Here is a 20,915-nt window from a genome sequence, read left to right as displayed (position 1 = left end):
CATATAATTCACACAACGCTTATTCAATGTTTTTATATATGTTGTACGTTTGTGAATAAATTTATACATTTTTAAATAAAACATTTTGAACATTTGGATAAAGTATAAGTACAAATATTTATTCAGTGCCATTTACCTGACCCATTGCTTTCCATTGTGAATTGATGGATTACATGGTTAAATAAATAACTGTCAACTTGTTTACTTTCTCATTGAATCATGGTAAGGACAAACATGGCACAGGAAAAGAAATTATTGGCATACATGATATACATGATTAATGCATTTTCCTGATATATGTGAGAAATTAAATTGCAGAGTTAATATTGAATGCTGGTGGTGTCAGTTTACACAGTTTGCCAGACTGAAGCGCCACTGTACATAGATTTTTCTTGATAGAAAGAATTACTAATATTATGTTTAAGTTAATGTGTGTTGTTTAATGCCAGTTTAAAGCTGTTTCACACTGTTGAAGATCATGTTCAAGCACATTTCATTAAATAACTCTTAATTCAAAATATTTGACCCTTCCTTATTTAAACCTAGCTGTAAATGAAAAAAGTATCCACTGTTCTAGTCTCACGAGCCTACCTTTGTTTAATTGTAATTCATTAGTTTTTGTGATTGTTGAGACATGCAAATGTTAGTTGCAGTAATGATTTTGCAGGCACAAGGTTTAGTGTTGTAGAGAAATAATTTTATTGAAACACTAGTACCAGGAGTCCATGATACGCCTCATGCTCATGAATCTCATCCCACCCATATTGCTGAAGCTCCTGTACTCTCCAGGGCCGAAGTACCACATCCTGCCTCTGTAGTGGGGCTGCTCATAGAAGAGCCAGTGGCCGTCCATCACATGGCAGGACTGGCAGTGAGACATGCGGTAACGGTCCATGATGTTGTCACAGTCATCCATCATCTCGTACATCTGACCCATGAAGTTCTCCCTCTCATAGATCCTCATTCTGTAGGATCCCCTGTGCTGTAGTTGAAGAGAGGTCAGTTATGTGTAAAGTAATTAGGAAGAATAATTATCACATGTAACCATATATCTTCAGCAACAATCTAGGTCTGTCTCTAGGACAGATCATCATTCTGAACGGATCTATGTTGCTTTTCAAGCTGAAGGATTTCAAAGTAAATGGTTAAAATAAATTTAGGACTGTTGTTACCTTCAATTCAGATAAATATGTCAGCAGGTTCATGGAGCTTACCATAGGAATCATGCGGCAGGACCTGATGCAGTTGCTCATTCCAAACATAGACATGTAATCAGCATACTCTCCCCTCCTAAAGAAATACTGATTTCCCATGTAATGAGGTTGATCATACATCATCCAGCATCCACTGTGCACTCTGCAAGAGTGGCAACGGTTCATATAGGAGGAGAAATCAGCACAGTCTCCAGTACAGTCATAGGAGCGACCCTGGAAATTCCTTTCCTCATAAAAGGTGACCTGAAAATTCAAAAGTTAATCTCTTAGCTGTAGTAAATACCACATTATGGTAAGTTAAGTAAAACTGTATGGTATAGGAGCTGGAATGTAGTTTACCCTCATGGTTGTGGTGATTGATCCTCAGTTGTTCCACAAATGAGAAGCTGAAGCTGATTCTGCTTGTTGACTGACTGCTGTCACCTGTATTTTTATACTAGTCCAAGACTAAAGACTACACAGCCTCTATTGTTGGTCAATTCCTGACTGTGCAAGTTAGAATAGAGGCCATTATTACTGTTGCATAGTATGTAGATTTTTGTCCTCACATTTTCAGGAATCTAGAATTTCTTAAGTTTCTATATGCTAAAATGAAGAACTTGAAAGTGGAATGCTAAAGAAAGACTTAACCAAAGAGTGTCCATTTATTGTCTTGTTTTAGATTTTTTTTTGTTTGTATTTAATGGTACTCTTTTCCAAGAATGATGCTTACGGGCATCTATCTTCCGATTCCTCACTTTCAGTTGAAGTAGTACTACAGAAGACTTGGACCATGATTGATCCATGTTTAGTCGAACTGTGATTTGAGACCTTTTTATTTCATTTGAGACCCATTTTATTATGTATCTTTGGTTTTTCTACTCGTATTACTTTTATACATTTGAAGTTGTTGTTATATACTCTTTGTGACTGTTGCAGATTTACGTCCTAATTATTTGTAGATGGCTTTTTATTTCTTCTTAGCTCTTGTGTGTAACACTCGTTTATCTATGTGTAATGCTGTTGGGTGTACCTGCATCATTTAGCTAATGGTTTGACTAGGGCTGCACAATGAATAATATTTTAATTATCACAATTTCTGCATCTCTTGACTTTTTTAAACATAACCCTCTGTGATATTTGCCCTCTGGTTATTTATCTTGAAGTAAGCTTTTATCTTAAATCGATAAATCTTTTGCCCAGTGGTTTACTTAATCTTCCCAAAACTGGAAACCACGTGAACACGCTTTCTCTGTGTTACACCATGAAAACACCTGTAAACGTGTAAGTTGGAGTTTAGCAATCTTTATTGAGATACATTCTGCTCAAATTAAAGTGTAATACAGCAAGTCTCTTTTCTTTCAGACATTTATCTGTTTGCTGTGACTGTGCAAGTAAACCATGAAACTCTCTTGATTTGTGCTTTTGTGAAAAAAAACGACAGTAATCATGATTACTGGATTTTAAATTCAAAGCGCATTACGTCCAGCATTTTGGCTCATACTACTATACTTGCCTTGAACATCACCATGACTCTTTGGCATAGTGAAAGTTTCTCAGGATTTGCAACTAAAAACAGTTCAGTGTGAATACATCTTAAATCCATTAGGAACCGCACCGATGCAAATTATATTTAAATAGTTTTGAATGGTGGACCATCTATCATAATCTGTTGTTTCTATTTATTTTTCTTAAATATAATGAAGCTTCTCAAATGAACTAACGATCAAGAAGCTTGTGGATAGTTTAAGTTTTGAATTTAAATCACCATTCATTAAACAGCTGATGGGAGGGACAAACATGGCAAAAGAAAAATAAATATAATTATTGGCATATAGTACATGATTACTGATATACAGTACATGATTAATACATTTCTCTGATTTACATAAGAAATTACATTACAGAGTTGATATTGAAATTTTAGAAAAAGTGGTCCTGAGCCAATTTTTGCCTTTCTTGAATAATAACAATATACACAAGAAATTTCAGTCTGGTTTTAAAGCCCGTCATAGCACTGAATCGGCCCTCTTAAGAGTCATGAATGATGTAATGCTCTGCATTTGACCTGGTCGATCACAATATTCTCTTATCACATCTATGTGTGGGCCTTCGGGGTACGGTGCTGCAATGGTTTCGCTCATATTTGACCAATAGGAGTTACTCTGTCTGCCTTGGGCACCATTCTTCCTCTGTTATACACTTAAGTTCTGGTGTCCCTCAGGGATCTATTCTTGGCCCGGTACTGTTTAATCTCTACATGCTACCTTTGGGTTCCATTTTACATAGGTATGGTTTAACTTTTAATCTGTACGCTGACGACAAACAAATTTATCTGCCTATAAAGCGTGACGACAAGCTTGCCTTTAAGCCTATATTAGACTGCTTAGATGAACTGAAACTTTGGCTTGCTAGTAATTTCTTAAGTCTTAATGAGAGTAAGATTGAAATTATTATGTTTGGTTCTAATGATCATAGCATTCATGAAGTTGATCTTGATACTCTGTTATCATACAGTAGCACCTGTGTTCGGAATCTGGGGGGTTTTGCTTGATAGCACTCTTAAATTTGATAAGCAGATAAGTGCTGTGGTTAGGTCTTGTTTCAATCATCTTCATCTTTTAGCAAAGGTTAAGCCTTTTTTGTCTGGTAAGAACTTTGAAACTGTCATGCATGTATTTGTAACATCCCAACTTGACTATTGTAACTCTTTGTACATTGGTGCCTCTCAGACATGTGTCAGACGCTTACAGTTAGTACAAAATGCCGCAGCCCGGCTCCAAAAAGGGAAGCGTAAAAGTGAACACATTACACCAATTCTGATTTCACTTCATTGGTTACCGGTCAAATACAGAATTGATTTCAAAGTCTTCTTATTTGTATTTAAGTCTTTGCAGAACCAGGCACCACAGTACCTATCTGAACTACTGCATCCGCCTTCACAGTCTAGATTACTTAGATCTAGGGACTCTAATTTACTATATGTTCCTAGAACTAGACTTAAAAACCGGGGTGATCGCACATTTGCGGTCATCGGTCCCAGAGCTGATCCTCCCTATACGCAGAATACGCAAGCTGCGTAGGGCCCCCGAAACAACAGGGACCCCCCTTGCTCTCAAAGATGTTTTAACTTTAGTTTTGTTTTTGAGTTTGACCAGCGGTTATGAAAACATGAATGATCATTTCTTTTAATGCGGTGCGCTGTCACCCTCTCTACCATGCTCTCTACGTAAAAATCAATGAAATCATGAAACGTGAATGTAGTACAGTCTTATTGCTCGATACTAAAAAAAAACTAATTGAAAGCATACCGAGCCACGGAAGAGATACTGTTTCTCGAGCGATTTCCGCGAGCGCGATTCGAGACGGAGTGAAACACGGACAAATGCCTTATATCCATTCAACTGCATATAGCAACCACTAGGTCACTAGCACACTGGATCAATAGCACTCATATTGTAGTCAGTGAAACACATGCCCACTTTGTTACTTATAACAGTGAAGTCGCATTATGTTTCAGCCCTGGTCATGCATTTGTTTGGCAGGAGGTGAAACTTCCACAGTGGTGCTGGCGCATCATTCACTTTGAGTGTAGAGCCAGTGAAAGTTGACTTTGTTAGACGGCTAGCGTTCCAAGCAGAGGTTAGATGCGATGTACAAAAAAGGGTAAAATGTGAGACTACAGACGTGTTCCTATTTATACAGTAATAATTTGACAGGAATACAATGCAATATAAACCTTTCATTCAGGAAGTTTTCTGTCAGTCAAGTTTTCTCTCAGGACAGGACACAAAATGACAGTTGACAAACGTATCCAGTTTTAACCAGTCTGGCACAGTTTACCCAACATTGGGTTACACTGACTCAGCGCTGGGTGGGTGTGTGAAAGTATTCGTCATTTGTACTAACAGTGAAAATGACCCAGCAGCTGAGTTATATAAAAACTAACCAGCACCTGGGTAAAAAAATTATATTTAAAATAACCCAATAAACTGACCCAACAAGCTGAACCCAGGATTTTGGTTAAAACAATAAAGCAGCATTTTTTAGAGTGCAGAAAAACTACCCAGCACCTGGGTAAAAAATATTAAAAGTAACCCAATAAAATTACCCAACAGGCTGAATCCAACATTAGTAGTCTCACAAGTCTAATATTTAATTTCTGTTTTTTTGTGATTGATTAGACATGCAAATATTTGTGTCAGTAATGATTTTGCAGGCAATAAAATTATTTTATTGAATAATTATTTTATTAACAATTTAAGAAATGCTAGAAAACTAGTACCAGGAGTCCATGATACGCCTCATGCTCATGAATCTCATGCCACCCATATTGCTGAAGCTCCTGTACTCTCCAGGCCTGGAGTACCACATCCTGCCTCTGTAGTTGGGCTGCTCATAGAAGAGCCAGTGGCCATCCATCACATGACAGGACTGGCAGTGAGACATGCGGTAACGGTCCATGATGTTGTCACAGTCATCATTCATCTCGTGCATCTGACCCATGAAGTTCTCCCTCTCGTAGATCCTCATTCTGTAGGATCCCCTGTGCTGTAGTGGAAGAGAAGTGCATTATTTTCAAGTTTATCAAGCAGAACCAATATAAAATGTAAAAATAAATATAGAAGAATTAAATAAGTTTCACTTTTGTCATTTAAATTGCAAAATAAAAAAATATTTAGTGTTAATTGAGCTCACCATAGGGATCATACGGCAGGACCTGATGCAGTTGTTCATTCCAAACATAGACATATAATCAGCATACTCTCCCCTCCTGAAGAAATACTGATTTCCCATGTAGTTGGGATGATCATACATCATCCAGCATCCACTCTCCACTCTGCAAGAGTGACAGCGGCTCATGTGGGAGGAAAAATCAGCACTGTCGCTCATGCACTCCCAAGAGCGACCCTGGAAGTTCCTGTCCTCATAGAAGATGACCTGAAAGATTGGTTAATATTTTAGTGATTTAAAGTGAAATATCATATAATTTGGACTGTGTTAAAATGCTGGAATGAAGTTTACCTTGCCCATCATGGTTGCGCTGGCTGATCCTCAGTAGTTCCACAAGGGAGAAGCTGAAGCTGATTCTGCTTGTTGACTGACTGCTGTCGCCTGTGCTTTTATACAAGACCAAGACTAAAGACTACAGGGCCTCTATTGTTTGTCAATTCCTGACTGTGCAAAATGGAAAAGGACTTATTCTAGCTAAAGCCTAGCATTTAGATGTTCATATTCATTCATTTCATGAGTCTTAAGTTTAGTTTGAACGAATCTGGTACAGTTGAAACACGAAAGAGTTTAGTTTCAGATTACCTCCTGGCCATGTAAATTGTATTGTTTTTGTTTATTGGTTTCTATTATAGAAACAATTATTTCTGTTTTTATGGTCTGAGTAGCTTCTTGGCTCTTTTGTTGTGTCCAGTTGTAGACTTAAGTTTATGTAAATAACAGTAGGATTTAATAATAGTATTTGAGGGATTGAGCTGAAGAATGAATGCTGTATCAGTGACTGAATCTGCTCGGAAGAACGTCGGAGGCACCCCAATCGCGAATCGTAAAAATTCAACATGTTAGGATTTTTTGTCCTTATGTTTGTGGTCTCTCACATTTTGAAGATCTTATAAGATTTTACAAATCTTTTAGTGAGTACCCAGCATTAGAATTAGACACTTTGCCATAGGGGTGGGCGATATGGCAAAAATATCATATCACAAATGTTTTTTTTTTAGAAATGACACGATTCATGATTTTGTCATAATTTGTCATGTTGGTTTTACTCAAGTTGTCTGAGCATTAAAGCCAAATTAATTTCCCAATTATAAAGACAAAGCTTTTCAAGGTAACAAAATATAAAAAATAATGGTGGATATTTAGGCCAAAGTGAGCAAAGATAAAAAATCTTTGTCATTATTTTATCTTTGCTATTAAAAAATAAGAACAAAGATTAGGCGTTGCAAGACTACTGATTTCTGCTAGTCAATTTCTTATTAAAAAAAATACTCTAGTTACTCGACTACTTGTGGTTCATGCTTCTGTAAATAAAAAGACATTAAATACTTCTTATCAATAAACGTTAATTCATACGTTAATAATTCATAGCCTAATGCAACAATTACATAACATACGGAAATTGTCAAAACTTTATAATTATGACATTACATATTTTAATTTTCATGTAACAGCCAGTATTTGTATCTGTAACAATCACAAAATTATTTGTATCTGTATTCGGACAAAACCAGGTGGAACTTCGTACAGATACTTGATAAGACCGTTATGACTATCTTTTTTTTCATAGTTATCACTAAACAAATATGCTGTGTTAAAGTAAATTAATTATCCATTTCTAAAAATAAATTTATCATATAAGCAGAGAGATGTCATGACAAACGTTTAGTGATCATTTGAACACGACTGAATTAATTCAAGGCGCACATTTTCATTACGAAGAACTCTTTAAGCAAGTCTTTTTTTTTACTTACTAAACAAATGTGCGTTTCCCACACAAACCAGCAAAAAATAAAGAAGCAAACATGTTGGCCTAGTAGAAAATGTACCTGTATCTAAGTTGATTATTAGCCTACTCTTGAGAGCTGGTTTGGTTTTTGAGAAACTGAGACCTGCAACGTGGTTGTTTGATTGGTGAGTGCGCTGTGCTTATTCCACTCATTCATGTATCATATCATAGTCTAAGTTTTAAATCATTGCCTTTTAAATATACATAAATAATAGAACGTGTGAGATGTATTATTATAGGTGATATTACTCTTGCCAAGCTCTGATTTCTGAGAGATGCACAGAGAAACAACAGAAATTTGGTGCTTTGTTTGCGTTCTTTTCATTCCTAAAGTTTACATTCATTCACTTCACACACTCATTATGGCGTGACATTAGAGGTCTGTGTATATTGCACTGATCCCCTGGCTCACCTGTTATCTAGCAAACACCAGACTGTGGCAGCCTCAGCCAAATATTCAGGCAGAAATATTCCTTATCCGTTTTTCGTTTTTTAAAGCCATTATAAGTGGCTCTCCAATCTGTGAAAGAGTGCAAGGCAAGGCAAGGCAAGGCAAGTTTATTTATATAGCACATTTCATACACAGTGGTAAAATCAAAGTGCTTTTACATAAAAGAAAGTGAAATAGACATTAAAATCAATAAAAACATGGAAATAAAAATAATAAAAACAAGGAATTTTAAAATCATATAGAAAATGATTTAAAATAAATTTAAAGAAAATGATTAAACCTAAAATTTATTGCAGTCAGTTCGGACATATAGCACAGTGCTCATTCAACAAATGCACAGTTAAACAGATGAGTTTTGAGTCTTGATTTAAATGTGGCTAATGTTTTAGCACATCTGATCTCTTCTGGAAGCTGCATGGTTCCAACTGTGGGCGGCATAATAGCTAAAAGCAGACTCCCCTTGTTTTGTGTGAACCCTTGGTATTTCTAACTGACTCGATCCTAATGATCTGAGTGGTCTGTTCGGTTTATATTCAGTGAGCATATCAGCAATATATTTAGGTCCTAGGCCATTGAGTGACTTATAAACGAGTAAAAGTACTTTAAAATCAATCCTAAATGTAACTGGAAGCCAGTGTAAGGACCTGAGGACTGGTGTGATATGCTCAGATTTTCTGGTTCTAGTCAGAATCCTGGCAGCAGCGTTCTGGATGAGCTGCAGTTGTCTAATGGTCTTCTTGGGAAGGCCGGTGAGGAGACCATTACAGTAATCCACCCTGCTGGTGATAAAGGCATGAACAAGTTTCTCCAAGTCTTGATTGGAAACAAAACATCTTATTCTTGCAATATTTTTGAGATGATAGTATGCTGATTTAGTTACTGCTTTGACATGACTACTGAAACTAAGGTCTGTCTCTAGAATCACCCCAAGATTTCTGACTTGATTTTTAGTTGTTTGACCCCTAGAGTCAAGGTATGCATTCACCTTGAGAACTTCATCTTTCTTTCCAAATGCAATGATTTCAGTTTTCTCCTTGTTTAACTGAAGAAAGTTCTGGCACATCCAACTGTTAATTTCATCAATGCATTGGCAGAGGGAGTCAATGGGGCTGTAGTCATTTGGAGATAAGGCTAGGTAAATCTGGGTATCATCAGCATAGCTGTGATAGGCAATTTGGTTCTTCCTCATTATCTGACTTAGTGGGAGCATATACAGGTTAAACAAGAGCGGTGCAAGAATTGAGCCTTGTGGGACTCCACATGTCATGGCCGTCCACTTAGACTTATGCTCTCCTATACTCACATAATAACCTCTCCCTTCTAAGTATGACCTGAACCATTTGAGTGCCATCCCAGAAAGCCCGACCCAGTTTTCCAGTCTCTCTAGAAGTATGTTATGATCGACAGTGTCAAACGCAGCACTAAGATCTAGTAGTACCAGCACTGATATTTTGCTAGAATCAGAATTGACGCGAATATCATTTATTATCTTAATGAGTGCTGTCTCTGTGCTGTGATGTGCTCGGAAACCAGATTGAAAATTGTCCAGGTATCCATTTGAGTTTAAGTAGTTGTTCAGCTGATTAAAAACTACCTTTTCAATAATCTTACCTATGAAAGGAAGATTTGATATGGGTCTATAGTTGCTCAACATGGTGTTATCAAGATTGCGCTTTTTCAGAAGGGGCTTAACAACTGCAGTTTTAAGGGAGTTTGGAAAAGTCCCAGAAAGAAGTGAGGCGTTCACCACTTCTAAGAGATCAGCTTCTAAACAGTTAAGCACATTTTTGAAAAAGGATGTGGGAAGTGTGTCAAGATAGCAGGTTGAAGATTTAAGGTGCTGTACTATTTCTTCCAAAATTTTGTTGTCAATTTCTTTAAAAACACACATAGGCTGTGTCCAAATTCAGGGTCTGCATCCTTCGGAGTACTCATTTGAAGGATGTTACGTCACAGCGCCGCGACGAAGGCTGTCCAAATTCGTAGGATCCTTCAAATGCGGCCCACAAATACGTCCTCCTTTTCCCCGAATTGGAAGGATGGGTGTGGTGGATCCTTTCCCGTCCTACCTATCCCATAATTCTTTTCGGCAGAGCGTAATGGTGGACGAAGCGAGCGGTAGCGGAGTGGGAGAGGAGTTTCTCTGACAAAACAAGCTAAAGTTTATGCTTCGGCTCAATGAATTTGTAGGAGAAATTAGTAGAATACTTAAAAACAAATAAAAATAGGCTATAATGGCTTACCTGGATGTGACTGTCTTGTAGTCTGATATAAAAAACTCTCCGACAACGAGCAAAGAAAGTATTTAATTTATTTAATTGCTTTATTTCTTCCAAAAGAATTCAAATGAGGAGAATAACTCTTTGTTTGTCCATTTTCCCGCTTCTTGCTTGGCGCTGTCACGGTTGCTAGGCGACAGGATATGAGCAACGGGTAAGGGAGGGAACTGAAAGAAGGGTAGGCTGTCCAAATTCACAAAAACCGACTTCCGGGTTTTGCGGACGTCGGAGGATCCCTCCTCCTTCAACCGGGTAGGAAGGATCCTAAGGAGGATGCAGACCCTGAATTTGGACACAGCCATAGTCACTTCTTTTATAAATTGCGGTCAAATCTGTGTGACCTCTGCATAACTTGAGGATGTGCCAATCTCCTTTCTGATATTATTGATCTTCTCAGAAAAGAAGGAAGCAAACTCATTGCATTTGCTGTCGGAGAGCATTTCACTGGGAATCTGACTTGGGGGGGTTTGTCAGTCTCTCAACAGTCGCAAAAAGAGTGCGAGTGTTGTTTAAGTTACTGTTTATAAGGTTTGAAAAGAAAGTCTGTCTAGCTGTGGCTAGTTCCACATTGAAAGCATGAAGGCTGTCTTTATAGATGCTATAGTGGATTTCGAGTTTCGTCTTCCGCCACATCCGCTCAGCTTTTCTGCATTGTCTTTTCATGCTCTGAACTGCAGTTGATTTTCTCCAAATTGATTTCTGTTTCCCCGTCTTCTTGCTGACCTTTATCGGGGCAATATCATCAATAACATTCTTAACTTTTGAGTTAAATGACTCAAGGAGAAGATCAACAGAGTCTGCAGAAATGCTTGGTGTTAATGATATTGCCTCCATAAATAGCGCACCAGTGTTCTCGGTAATGCATCTCTTTCTGATAGAGACAGATCTAGATTCAGTGGTGACTGAGATCAATATATCAAAGAAAATACAGAAGTGATCAGATAGTGCTACATCCTTGATTACAATGGATGAGATGTTTAGACCTCTACTGATGAGTAAATCTAAGGTGTGTCCACGATTGTGTGTGGGTCCGTGCACATGCTGACTCAGGTCAAAAGTGTTTAAAACAGTTATAATTTCTTTTGTAGTTTTGATTTCTGCATTATCTATGTGAATATTAAAATCCCCTGCAATAGCAAAACAGTCAAACTCTGAGGAAATCATTGATAACAGTTCAGTGAAATCATCAACAAAGGCTGGAGAATATTTTGGAGGTCTGTAAATAATGATAAACAGGGTGCGTGGAGCACCTTTCAGCACAATACCTAGGTATTCAAAAGATGAATATTGACCAAATGACATTTGCTTGCACTGATAAACATCTTTAAACAGAGCAGCTACACCTCCACCTCTCCTAACAGTCCTGCAGACACTTATAAAATTAAAGTTAGGAGGGGCTGTTTCAGTGAGGACTGTTGAACTGCAGCTGTCTTCTAACCATGTTTCATTTAGAAACATAAAATCCAGGTTGTTTGTGGTTATTAAATCGTTGATCAGAAATGATTTATTTTTAAGTGAGCGAATGTTTAAAAATGCTAACTTGATGGATTTACATTTTGTCTCTTCAGCAATCTTAGATTGATGCATTATAGGCCGCAGGTTAGATGGGTCAGCCGTACGGCTTGAGAAGGCCTTAGACTTTCTATCGCGTGATAAAACAGAAATAGAGGAGGCTACAGGCACACTGGGTTCCCGCTTGTTCTGTAAACATTTGTGAATGTTGTGGCTAATATAGCGGGGACCCGACACATATCACTGAGAGCTGTTATCAGTTGTTTTTGGTTCACCTACACCAGATGGAGAGGGGTTTGGGCCCTGGCGTTGTGGCAGCGGCCGGAGAGCTCTCGCAGGAGGAGGAGGGTGAGCTGGGCCTGCAGTCTTTGGTGGTTGTGGGGCCCGCCGTTTTTTAGTTGATATCTGGGGGCTTGCAGCGAAAGAGTGGGAGAGTTTGGTCCCAGCATACACCAGTTTCTCCATTTTCTGTGAGAAGCTTAGAAGTGGAGATTCTGGAGAGAGGGAAAGTGTGTCTGGTGAGCAGGGCTCTGGCTCTGGTGTTTCCGGTGGCTGTGAGATGCTGTTTTCCAGAAAGTCGTCCTTGGGTGCTGAGTCTTGGAGCTGTTGGAGCTGTTGTAGTACGTCACAGTCTGCATGTGATGAGCTCTGTGGGCAGGGCTCAGCCGGGATGTCCATGAGCAGTGCTTGTTGTGGCTGCGTGGTGTTATCAGTATCCTTGTGGGATGTGTCAACCACATGTTGACTCAGAAGCTGACATGAATTCCTGTGGTCACTCATATTCTGTCCAGGTGTGTGTGTGCCATTCAGGCCGAGTAGATTGGCACACACCGCTGAAGGATGACAGAGGGAGAAATAGATATTGTCCTTAAGCACTCTTGCACCGAGTCTGTTTAGGTGGAGGCCATCCGGTTTAAACAGTTGTCTGTGGCCCCAGAAAAGATTGAAGTTGTCGATGAAGTTGACTCCTTTTATACTGCAGGTCCTTTGTAGCCATGTATTCAGCCGAACCAACCGTGAGAACATGTTAGTTCCCCTTGCTGGGAGTGGTCCACTGATGAACGACTGAACTTCAAGACTTTGAAGCGTTTCAAAGAGTTCACTGAAATCCTTCTTAAGGAGTTCTGACTGCTCCTTCCGAATATCATTCTTCCCCACATGGATGATGACTCGATTTGCAGTCTTGTGCTTCATCAGAATGTGATGACTGCAAATCTTTTTACGCACTTTTTACAAGTGCGTAAAAAGATTGTGGAATACTTTAAAAACAACGTTCCTTAATGTCAAAATGCAAAAGCTTTGCAAATCTCATCATCTACATTGCATAACATTATCAAAATATTCAGAGAAACTGGAGAAATCTCTGTGCATAAGGGACAAGGCGGAAGACCTTTGTTGGATGCCCGTGGTCTTCGGGCCCTCAGATGACACTGCATTACTCATCGGTATGATTCGGTCATTGACATTACTAAATGGGCCCAGGAATACTTCCAGAAACCACTGACGGTAAACACAATCCACCGTGCCATCTGCAGATGCAAAATAAAGCTCTATCATGCAAAAAGGAAGCCATATGTGAACATGGTCCAGAAGCGCTATCGTGTTCTGTGGTCCAAGGCTAATTTAAAATGGATTGTTTCAAAGTGGAAATGAGTTCTATGGTCAGACGAGTCCAAATTTGACATTCTTGTTGGAAATCATGGACGCCGTTTCCTCTGGGCTAAAGAGGAGGGAGACCTTCCAGCATGTTGTCAGCATTCAGTTCAATAGCCAGCATCTCTGATGGTATGGGGATGTATAAATGCATACGGTATGGGCAGCTTGCATGTTTTAGAAGGCAATATGAATGCTGAAAAGTATATAAAGGTTTTAGAACAACATATGTTCCCCTCCAGATGACGTCTATTTCAGGGAAGGCCTTGTGTATTTCAGCAGGATAATGCAAAACCATATACTGCAGCTATTACAACAGCATGGCTTTGTATTAGAAGAGTCTGGGTGCTGAATTGGCCTGCCTGCAGTCCAGATCTTTCACCTATATAGAGAACATTTGGCGCATCATTAAATGAAAAATATATAGGAAACCTATATCACACAAGAATGGGACCAAATTCCAACACCAAAACTCCAGAAACTCATAACCTTGGTGCCCAGACGTCTTCAAACTGTTTTGAAAAGAAGAGGAGATGATACACCATGGTATACATGCCCCTGTCCCAACTATTTTGAGACCTGTAGCAGGCATCAAATTTGAAATGAGCTCATTTTGTGCATACAATTGTAAAAAAATATCAGTTTAATTTTTGTTATGTTATCTATGTTCTATTGTGAATAAAATATTTGCTCATGTGATTTGAAATTGTTTTAGTTTTCATTTTATTAAAATTTAAAAAAACGTCCCAACATTTCCTGGAATTCGGGTTGTACTACAGTATGTCCGATAATTCATGTTTGGATCATGGTGAGAGCATGAAAGCTGCTGTTCATTGTTTTTACAGAAACTTTATAGTTAATAATAAGTCTACTATAGTTAATAGTAAGTCTACTGGTGTTATACCTTCAGTCATTTTGAATTTGAATAACCCTGACTTTTGGATAATTTTTTAAAGCATTTTCCTTGTTGTCATGGTTATGGATATTTGTTTGTGTTCCTGTTCTCCTGCCTTTATTTTTCATTGACCTAAGCCATTTCTCAATATGCGTTCTTGTCTGTACTTGTGTTCTTGTGGACTTGTGAAACGTCATCAGTAGTCGCCCATGTACTGTTTCAATTCAAAGTTCACATCGAGCCAAGTACAGTTCAAATCCCTGGATGTGTCCTTGCTCTGCCCCTTTTATGAAGGATGCATTTAGAGGTGACTTGTGCTAACTTGAGGCAGCCAGGTATCCCAGAATGCATTTTGTACCAATAAACGAGCATTAATGGCAGAGGGGAAAACCCTTAATATTTTCAAAATATTGCTGTTATTGTGTCATGAAATGCCGTTTTAAGAGTATTTCAGGTGAGAATGTAGTTGTTTAAAACGCAAAACTGCAGTTTATTTATAAAGATAGCCCCGATTTCAGAGACATGAGCTCCACACTATCACCGGGCGCTCAGTGCTCATGTATCCGCATAGAGCAGCCTCACCTCGGCTAGTCCTTCTGACATTTGAGTCTTGGGGTCAGAAACCTATATATATATATATATATATATATATATACATATATATATATATATACAGTCCCCTCCATAAGTATTGGAACAGTAAAGACAAAATTGCTCTGTTGGCTGTGGAGTCAAATATTTGCAAACATGATTAAAAGATGAATATGAGACAAAACTACAGAATGTCACATTTTATTATTAGCCGTTTCAACACATATATGTTTTTCCAAATAAAAATAACAGCACTTTTAGAGTTTATCCCACTCATTGATGTGAGCATAAGTATTGGGACAGTTGAACATAAGGCAGATATAAAAGATTAAAAGCTATTATTTAGTTGCAGATCCCTTGCGCACAATCACAGCAGTGAGTCTGTGACCCACAGACATCACCAGACTCTTGGTCTCATCCTTTAAAATGCTTTTCCCAGCCTTTAATGCAGCCAATTCCAAGTGTTGCTTGTTTTGGGGAGTTTCTGCCTTTATTATCCTCTCCAGTTGGTGAAATTCATGTTCAATCAGAGATTGACTTGGGTAATCTAAGACTTTCCATTTCTTTGCCTTTATAAATTCCTTGACTGAATTAGCAGGGTGTTTTGGGTCATTGTCCTGATGCAATATGAAGCACTTCCCAATGAATCTGGTGGCATTTTCTTGAATATTGGTAGGAAAGATGGTTTTGTACCCTTCCAAATTCATTCTGCTACTGTCGTCATGCATTAAGTCATCAGTAAAGTTGAGAGGGCTTGTTCCAGAGACAGTCATGCATGCCCATGCCGTGACAACACCTCCACCATGCTTTACAGATGAGGCTGTATGCTTGGGATCATTACAGTTCCCTTTTTTTCTCCACATTTTTGCTTTCCCATCACTTAGATAAAGGTTCATCTTTGTCTCATCGGTCCATAAACACAGTCACAAAACTGTTCTGGCTCACCTTTGTGCTTTTTTGCAAACTCAAATCTTGCCTTCCTATTTTTGGTGCTGGTCAGAGGTTTGCAACTTGCTGTGTAGGATCTGTAATTCTGTATCAAAATCTCATGAGGATTTTACAGACACATCTTTTAGGGTTCATTTTCACAGCTTTTATGATTTGTCTGTCATCATACTGTTGTTTTCTCAGCCGATCAGGTCGTTGTTGGTTGCTGGTGTCACTGGTGGTTTCCAAACTCTTGATTTCTCCATGCCCTTTGCTTTTTCTAGAGCTCTAACTGACTTCCTTTTTTTCTTTTAGCATCCAAATTGCTTGCTTTTCTCTCAAAGTCAGCTCCCTCGTCTTCATCCTGGTTTGTGTGTGTCATCATCGAATGCAAGATTCAGAATGCAGAAGTAATGGATACAACTGATACGACACATTCCCCGCTTTTAATATCTAAAGAATGCAACAAGACACAGCTGATCACTTAGAAAGACCTGTGAGGCAACAATACTTATGGAAACTCTTATTGGAACAATACTTATGCCCACATCAGATAGAGGGATAAAACTCTAAAAGTGCTGAACTTCTTAGCTGGTAAAAAATCTGTGTTGAATCACCCAATAATGAGAATGAGAATGAGAATGAGCTTTATTGGCCAAGTATGTTTACACATACAAGGAATTTGTTGTAGTGACAGAAGCTCCACAGTGCAACAGAAAGACAGTAACAGGACAGGACACAGGTAATAAAAACAAAATAACAAGAAATAGCCAATAACCAATGTAAAAAGCAGCAAAAAAAAAAAAATATATATATATATATATAAAATATAGACAACTATGTATGTACAGGTCAAGTATGTGCAAATTAGAAATTATAAAAATAAAAATAAAATAAGTGAGTGTTGTGAATGGATAATGTATTAGTTGTGTGTTCCACGTTTATTATTGAGTGTTCATGAGATGTATTGACTGAGGGAAGAAACTGTTCCTGTGTCTGGTCGTTCTGGTGCACAGAGCTCTGTAGCGTCGACCAGACGGTAACAGTTCAAAGAGGTTGTGTGCTGGATGTGAGAGGTCCAGAGTGATTTTGCCAGCCCTTTTGCTCACTCTGGATAAGTACAGTTCTTGGAGAGTGGGGAGGGTTGTACCAATGATTCGCTCAGCAGTCCGGACTACCCTCCGTAGTCTTCTGAGGTCAGATTTGGTAGCTGAGCTGAACCAGACAGTTATTGAAGTGCAGAGGATGGATTCGATGATGGCGGAGTAGAAATGTTTCAGTAAGTCCTGTGGCAGGTTGAACTTCCTCAGCTGGCGAAGAAAGTACAACCTCTGCTGGGCCTTCCTGACAATGCAGTCAATGTGAATGTCCCACTTCAGGTCCTGAGAGATGGTGGTGCCCAGGAATCTGAATGAAGTGATAAGGAAATAACGCGAGAACCCGCGTGCGTCAGATTGGAGTTCTTGAGCGAGACTGGAAGCATTCAAAAAAAATATAGCCCGCAAATTGTCTGTGCGCTGATTTCCAGCTACAAAAAGAAAAACAGATTATATAGGAGGGAGTTGCAGGGAACAGGGATTGTGTGTTCTGCAAAGAGAGGTAAATAATAATTTTGCAGTAACTGTTATGCTGATATCGCGGCTGGTCAAGCAAATGTTTGTGCTTGTTTCTATGACATAATTGTATATATAGGCCTATCTATTAAAATACTGATATTCTGGACTATAACTCCTCCACGAACTTCCCTCTGCCCTGTATCTTTGTCTCTCATTGGCTGAAGGTCATCGCCAATGTAGTTTTCAGTCAGAAATCATTGCACATAGTGTGAATCGACGTGTCGGCAATTCCCTCATATCGCGCCTTTGATAATTCACACTGCGCGATTGTCATTCGCGTGAATGAGCACCGATTTGCCCTCGATCTCGGGCATTTGTCAGCGATTTATCACAACCTGTCGGCGAGTAAAAAATCGTACTAAAATCGTGCAGTGTGAACTCGGCATAAGGTTTAATTAATTATTTAATTATTCATCGGCAAGTGACATTGCAGACACCTTTTACAGCAATATTGTTAGTCTTGTTACACGTTTTTAGCTGCACCTATCTTTTTCTCCACCTTATTAACAGAGACCACAAAAGTTTAACACAAACTGATAAACTGATAATGTTTTATTTCCACATATTTGTTTTCCTCTAGGTTTTCAGCACTATCTGATATTATCTCCATGATTATCTGACAACACCAACAAAAAAAAATGTTAAACCTCTTAAGCAAATAAAGGAAAGTTGGTATAGTTTAAAAGAAATAGTTTTATTGGGCACATTTATTTTAAATTACCTGAGTCTGCTAATACCAGTCCCTATCCACATCTAAGGCATTTATCAAAGTTTTGAAATTTCAGACTGTGAAAAATAGTTAAAGTGGCGTGACACGTGGCAAAGTATGGTAACCTATACTAAAAATTGGTGCTCTGCAATTGACCCATCCAAGTGCACACACACCGTGAACACAACCATTTTTTAGCTGCAGTGTCCAGGGAGCAGTTAGGGGTTTGGTGCTTTGCTCAAGGGTCTCATCTCAGTCGTGATACTGAAGTGAGCGCTTATCATTCACTCCCCCCACCTACAACTCCTGCCAGTACATAGAATGATATAACTATGTTAAATAATTAATCTTTATATGCCATTTTCGGAAACTATGACAGCAGATATGGAACTTTTTTTCAAATATGTCTTAATATTGCTTTCTTCTTAATATTGGTCACTCTTATTGTAGCCAGCTGCAACAATTGGCATACCAGTTATTGGCATAATTTCTTGCAGTTCTGTTTAATTAATCAGGTGTTATTTGACTACTCATGCAAATATTATTGACATCAATGATTTTCAAGACTGAATGTTTAATGTTGTAGAGGAATTAATGATTTTCAAGACAATGTTTATTATTAAATTGTTAAATTATTTTATTACTATAAACCCTAGTACCAGGAGTCCATGATACGCCTCATGCTCATGAATCTCATCCCACCCATATTGCTGAAGCTCCTGTACTCTCCAGGCCTGAAGTACCACATCCTGCCTCTGTAGTGGGGCTGCTCATAGAAGAGCCAGTGGCCGTCCATCACATGACAGGACTGGCAGTGAGACATGCGGTAACGGTCCATAATGTTGTCACACTCATCCATCATCTCGTGCATCTGGCCCATGAAGTTCTCCCTCTCGTAGATCCTCATTCTGTAGGATCCCCTGTGCTGTAGTGGAAGAGAAGTACATTACTTTAAGTTTATCATGTAGAACCAACATCTAATGTAAACAAATACAGTAACTGTATTGTTATGCATCATAAATCACCATTCTGAAAGGATTCTCTATGTCCCACTAGATCAGCTTTTTGCTTCATGATTACAAGTAAATATGAATTGAATATTTAATTTAGTATTAAATTAAATAGTATTAATTAAAGGATGTGGATTTGAGTGGATACAATACAAAGCAATACATTTTTGGAGCTCACCATAGGGATCATACGGCAGGACCTGATGCAGTTGTTCATTCCAAACATAGACATGTAATCAGCATACTCTCCCCTCCTGAAGAAATACTGATTTCCCATGTAGTTGGGATGATCATACATCATCCAGCATCCACTCTCCACTCTGCAAGAGTGACAACGACTCATGTAGGAGGAGAAGTCACCACAGTCGCCCATGCAGTCATAAGAGCGACCCTGGAAGTTCCTTTCCTCATAGAAGGTGACCTGAAAATTCATAATTAATCTTTTAAGTGATTTAAAGTTCAAATTAACAAATCAAATAATTTTGGAGTAAAACTGTGTGGAAATCAGTGCTGGAACAAGGTTTACCTTCATGATTGCGCTGGCTGGTCCTCAGTAGTTCCACAAAGGAGAAGCTGAAGCTGATTCTGCTTATTGACTGACTGCTGTCACCTGTGCTTTTATACTAGACCAAGACTAAAGACTACAGGGCCTCTATTGTTAGTCAAGTCCTGACTGTGCAAGTTGGTTTAGAGGCCATTCTAGTTAACGCTTGGTATGTAGATCTTAGTGTTTACATTGTTCAAACTGTAGAATTTCTAAAGTATAGGAATATGGAAATGCAGAACTTTGTCGTGTCTGTTAGTGTCTCACTGAACATGCCAGAAACTCAGAACAAGGAGTGTCTGTTGAAAGGGTACTTTTATTCCTTTATCCCTTTCTGATGAGGAAGAGATTGGTATCTGGTGCCTTTCCATTCCTGGAATTTGATTGGCCACTTGTGTCCGAAGTGGAATGCACATACATATTATATTATATTATATTAATTCAGTCAATTCCAATATAATATTAATGCAGCCAATTCCATATAATATTAATGCAGCCAATTCCAATTGTTGCTTGTTTTGGGGAGTTTCTGCCTTTACTCTCCTCTCCAGCTGGTGAAATTCATGTTCAATCGGAGATTGACTTGGGCAATCTAAGACTTTCCATTTCTTTTCCCTTATATATTCCTTGACTGAACTGGCAGGGTGTTTTGGGTCATTGTCCTGATGCAATATGAAGCACTTCCCAATGAATCTGGTGGCATTTTCTTGAATATTGGTAGGCAAGAGGGTTTCCAAATTCATTCTGCTACTGTCATCATACATTAAGTCATCAGTAAAGTTGAGAGGGCCTGTTCCAGAGGCAGCCATGCATGCCCATGCCATGCCACCACCTCCACCATGCTTTACAGATGAGGCTGTATGCTTGGGATCATTGCAGTTCCCTTTTTTTCTCCACATTTTTGCTTTCCCATCACTTAGATAAAGGTTCATCTTTGTCTCATCGGTCCATAAATACAGTTCCAAAACTCTTCTGGCTCACCTTTGTGCTTTTTTTGCAAACTCTAATCTTGCAT

The 20,915-nt window shown here is 38.7% G+C and overlaps 2 protein-coding genes across 2 annotated transcripts; both read right to left on the bottom strand.

Annotated features, from left to right (window-relative positions):
* Positions 1 to 709: 709 nt before the first annotated feature.
* Positions 710 to 6,134, bottom strand: LOC306875688 (gamma-crystallin M2-like; the record flags this gene model as incomplete). The annotated part of the gene is made up of 2 exons (XM_079426369.1): positions 5,892 to 6,134; positions 710 to 982 (listed from the first exon to the last, which is right to left on the bottom strand). The coding sequence occupies exons 1-2, from the start codon at positions 6,084 to 6,086 to the stop codon at positions 710 to 712; spliced, it is 468 nt and encodes a 155-aa protein (XP_079282495.1). The 5' UTR covers positions 6,087 to 6,134.
* Positions 6,135 to 18,998: 12,864 nt separating this feature from the next.
* Positions 18,999 to 19,789, bottom strand: LOC306875675 (gamma-crystallin M2-like; the record flags this gene model as incomplete). Its single annotated transcript, XM_079426354.1, has 2 exons — positions 18,999 to 19,271; positions 19,535 to 19,789. 2 exons carry the CDS (start codon positions 19,787 to 19,789, stop codon positions 18,999 to 19,001), a joined length of 528 nt encoding a protein of 175 aa, XP_079282480.1.
* Positions 19,790 to 20,915: the final 1,126 nt, after the last annotated feature.

The sequence above is a fragment of the Barbus barbus genome (genome assembly GCF_936440315.1).
Source record: "Barbus barbus genome assembly, chromosome: 10".
Taxonomy (NCBI): Eukaryota; Metazoa; Chordata; class Actinopteri; order Cypriniformes; family Cyprinidae; genus Barbus; species Barbus barbus.
The sequence above is the reverse complement of the archived record's forward strand: the minus strand, read 5'-3'. Positions and strand labels throughout refer to the sequence as shown.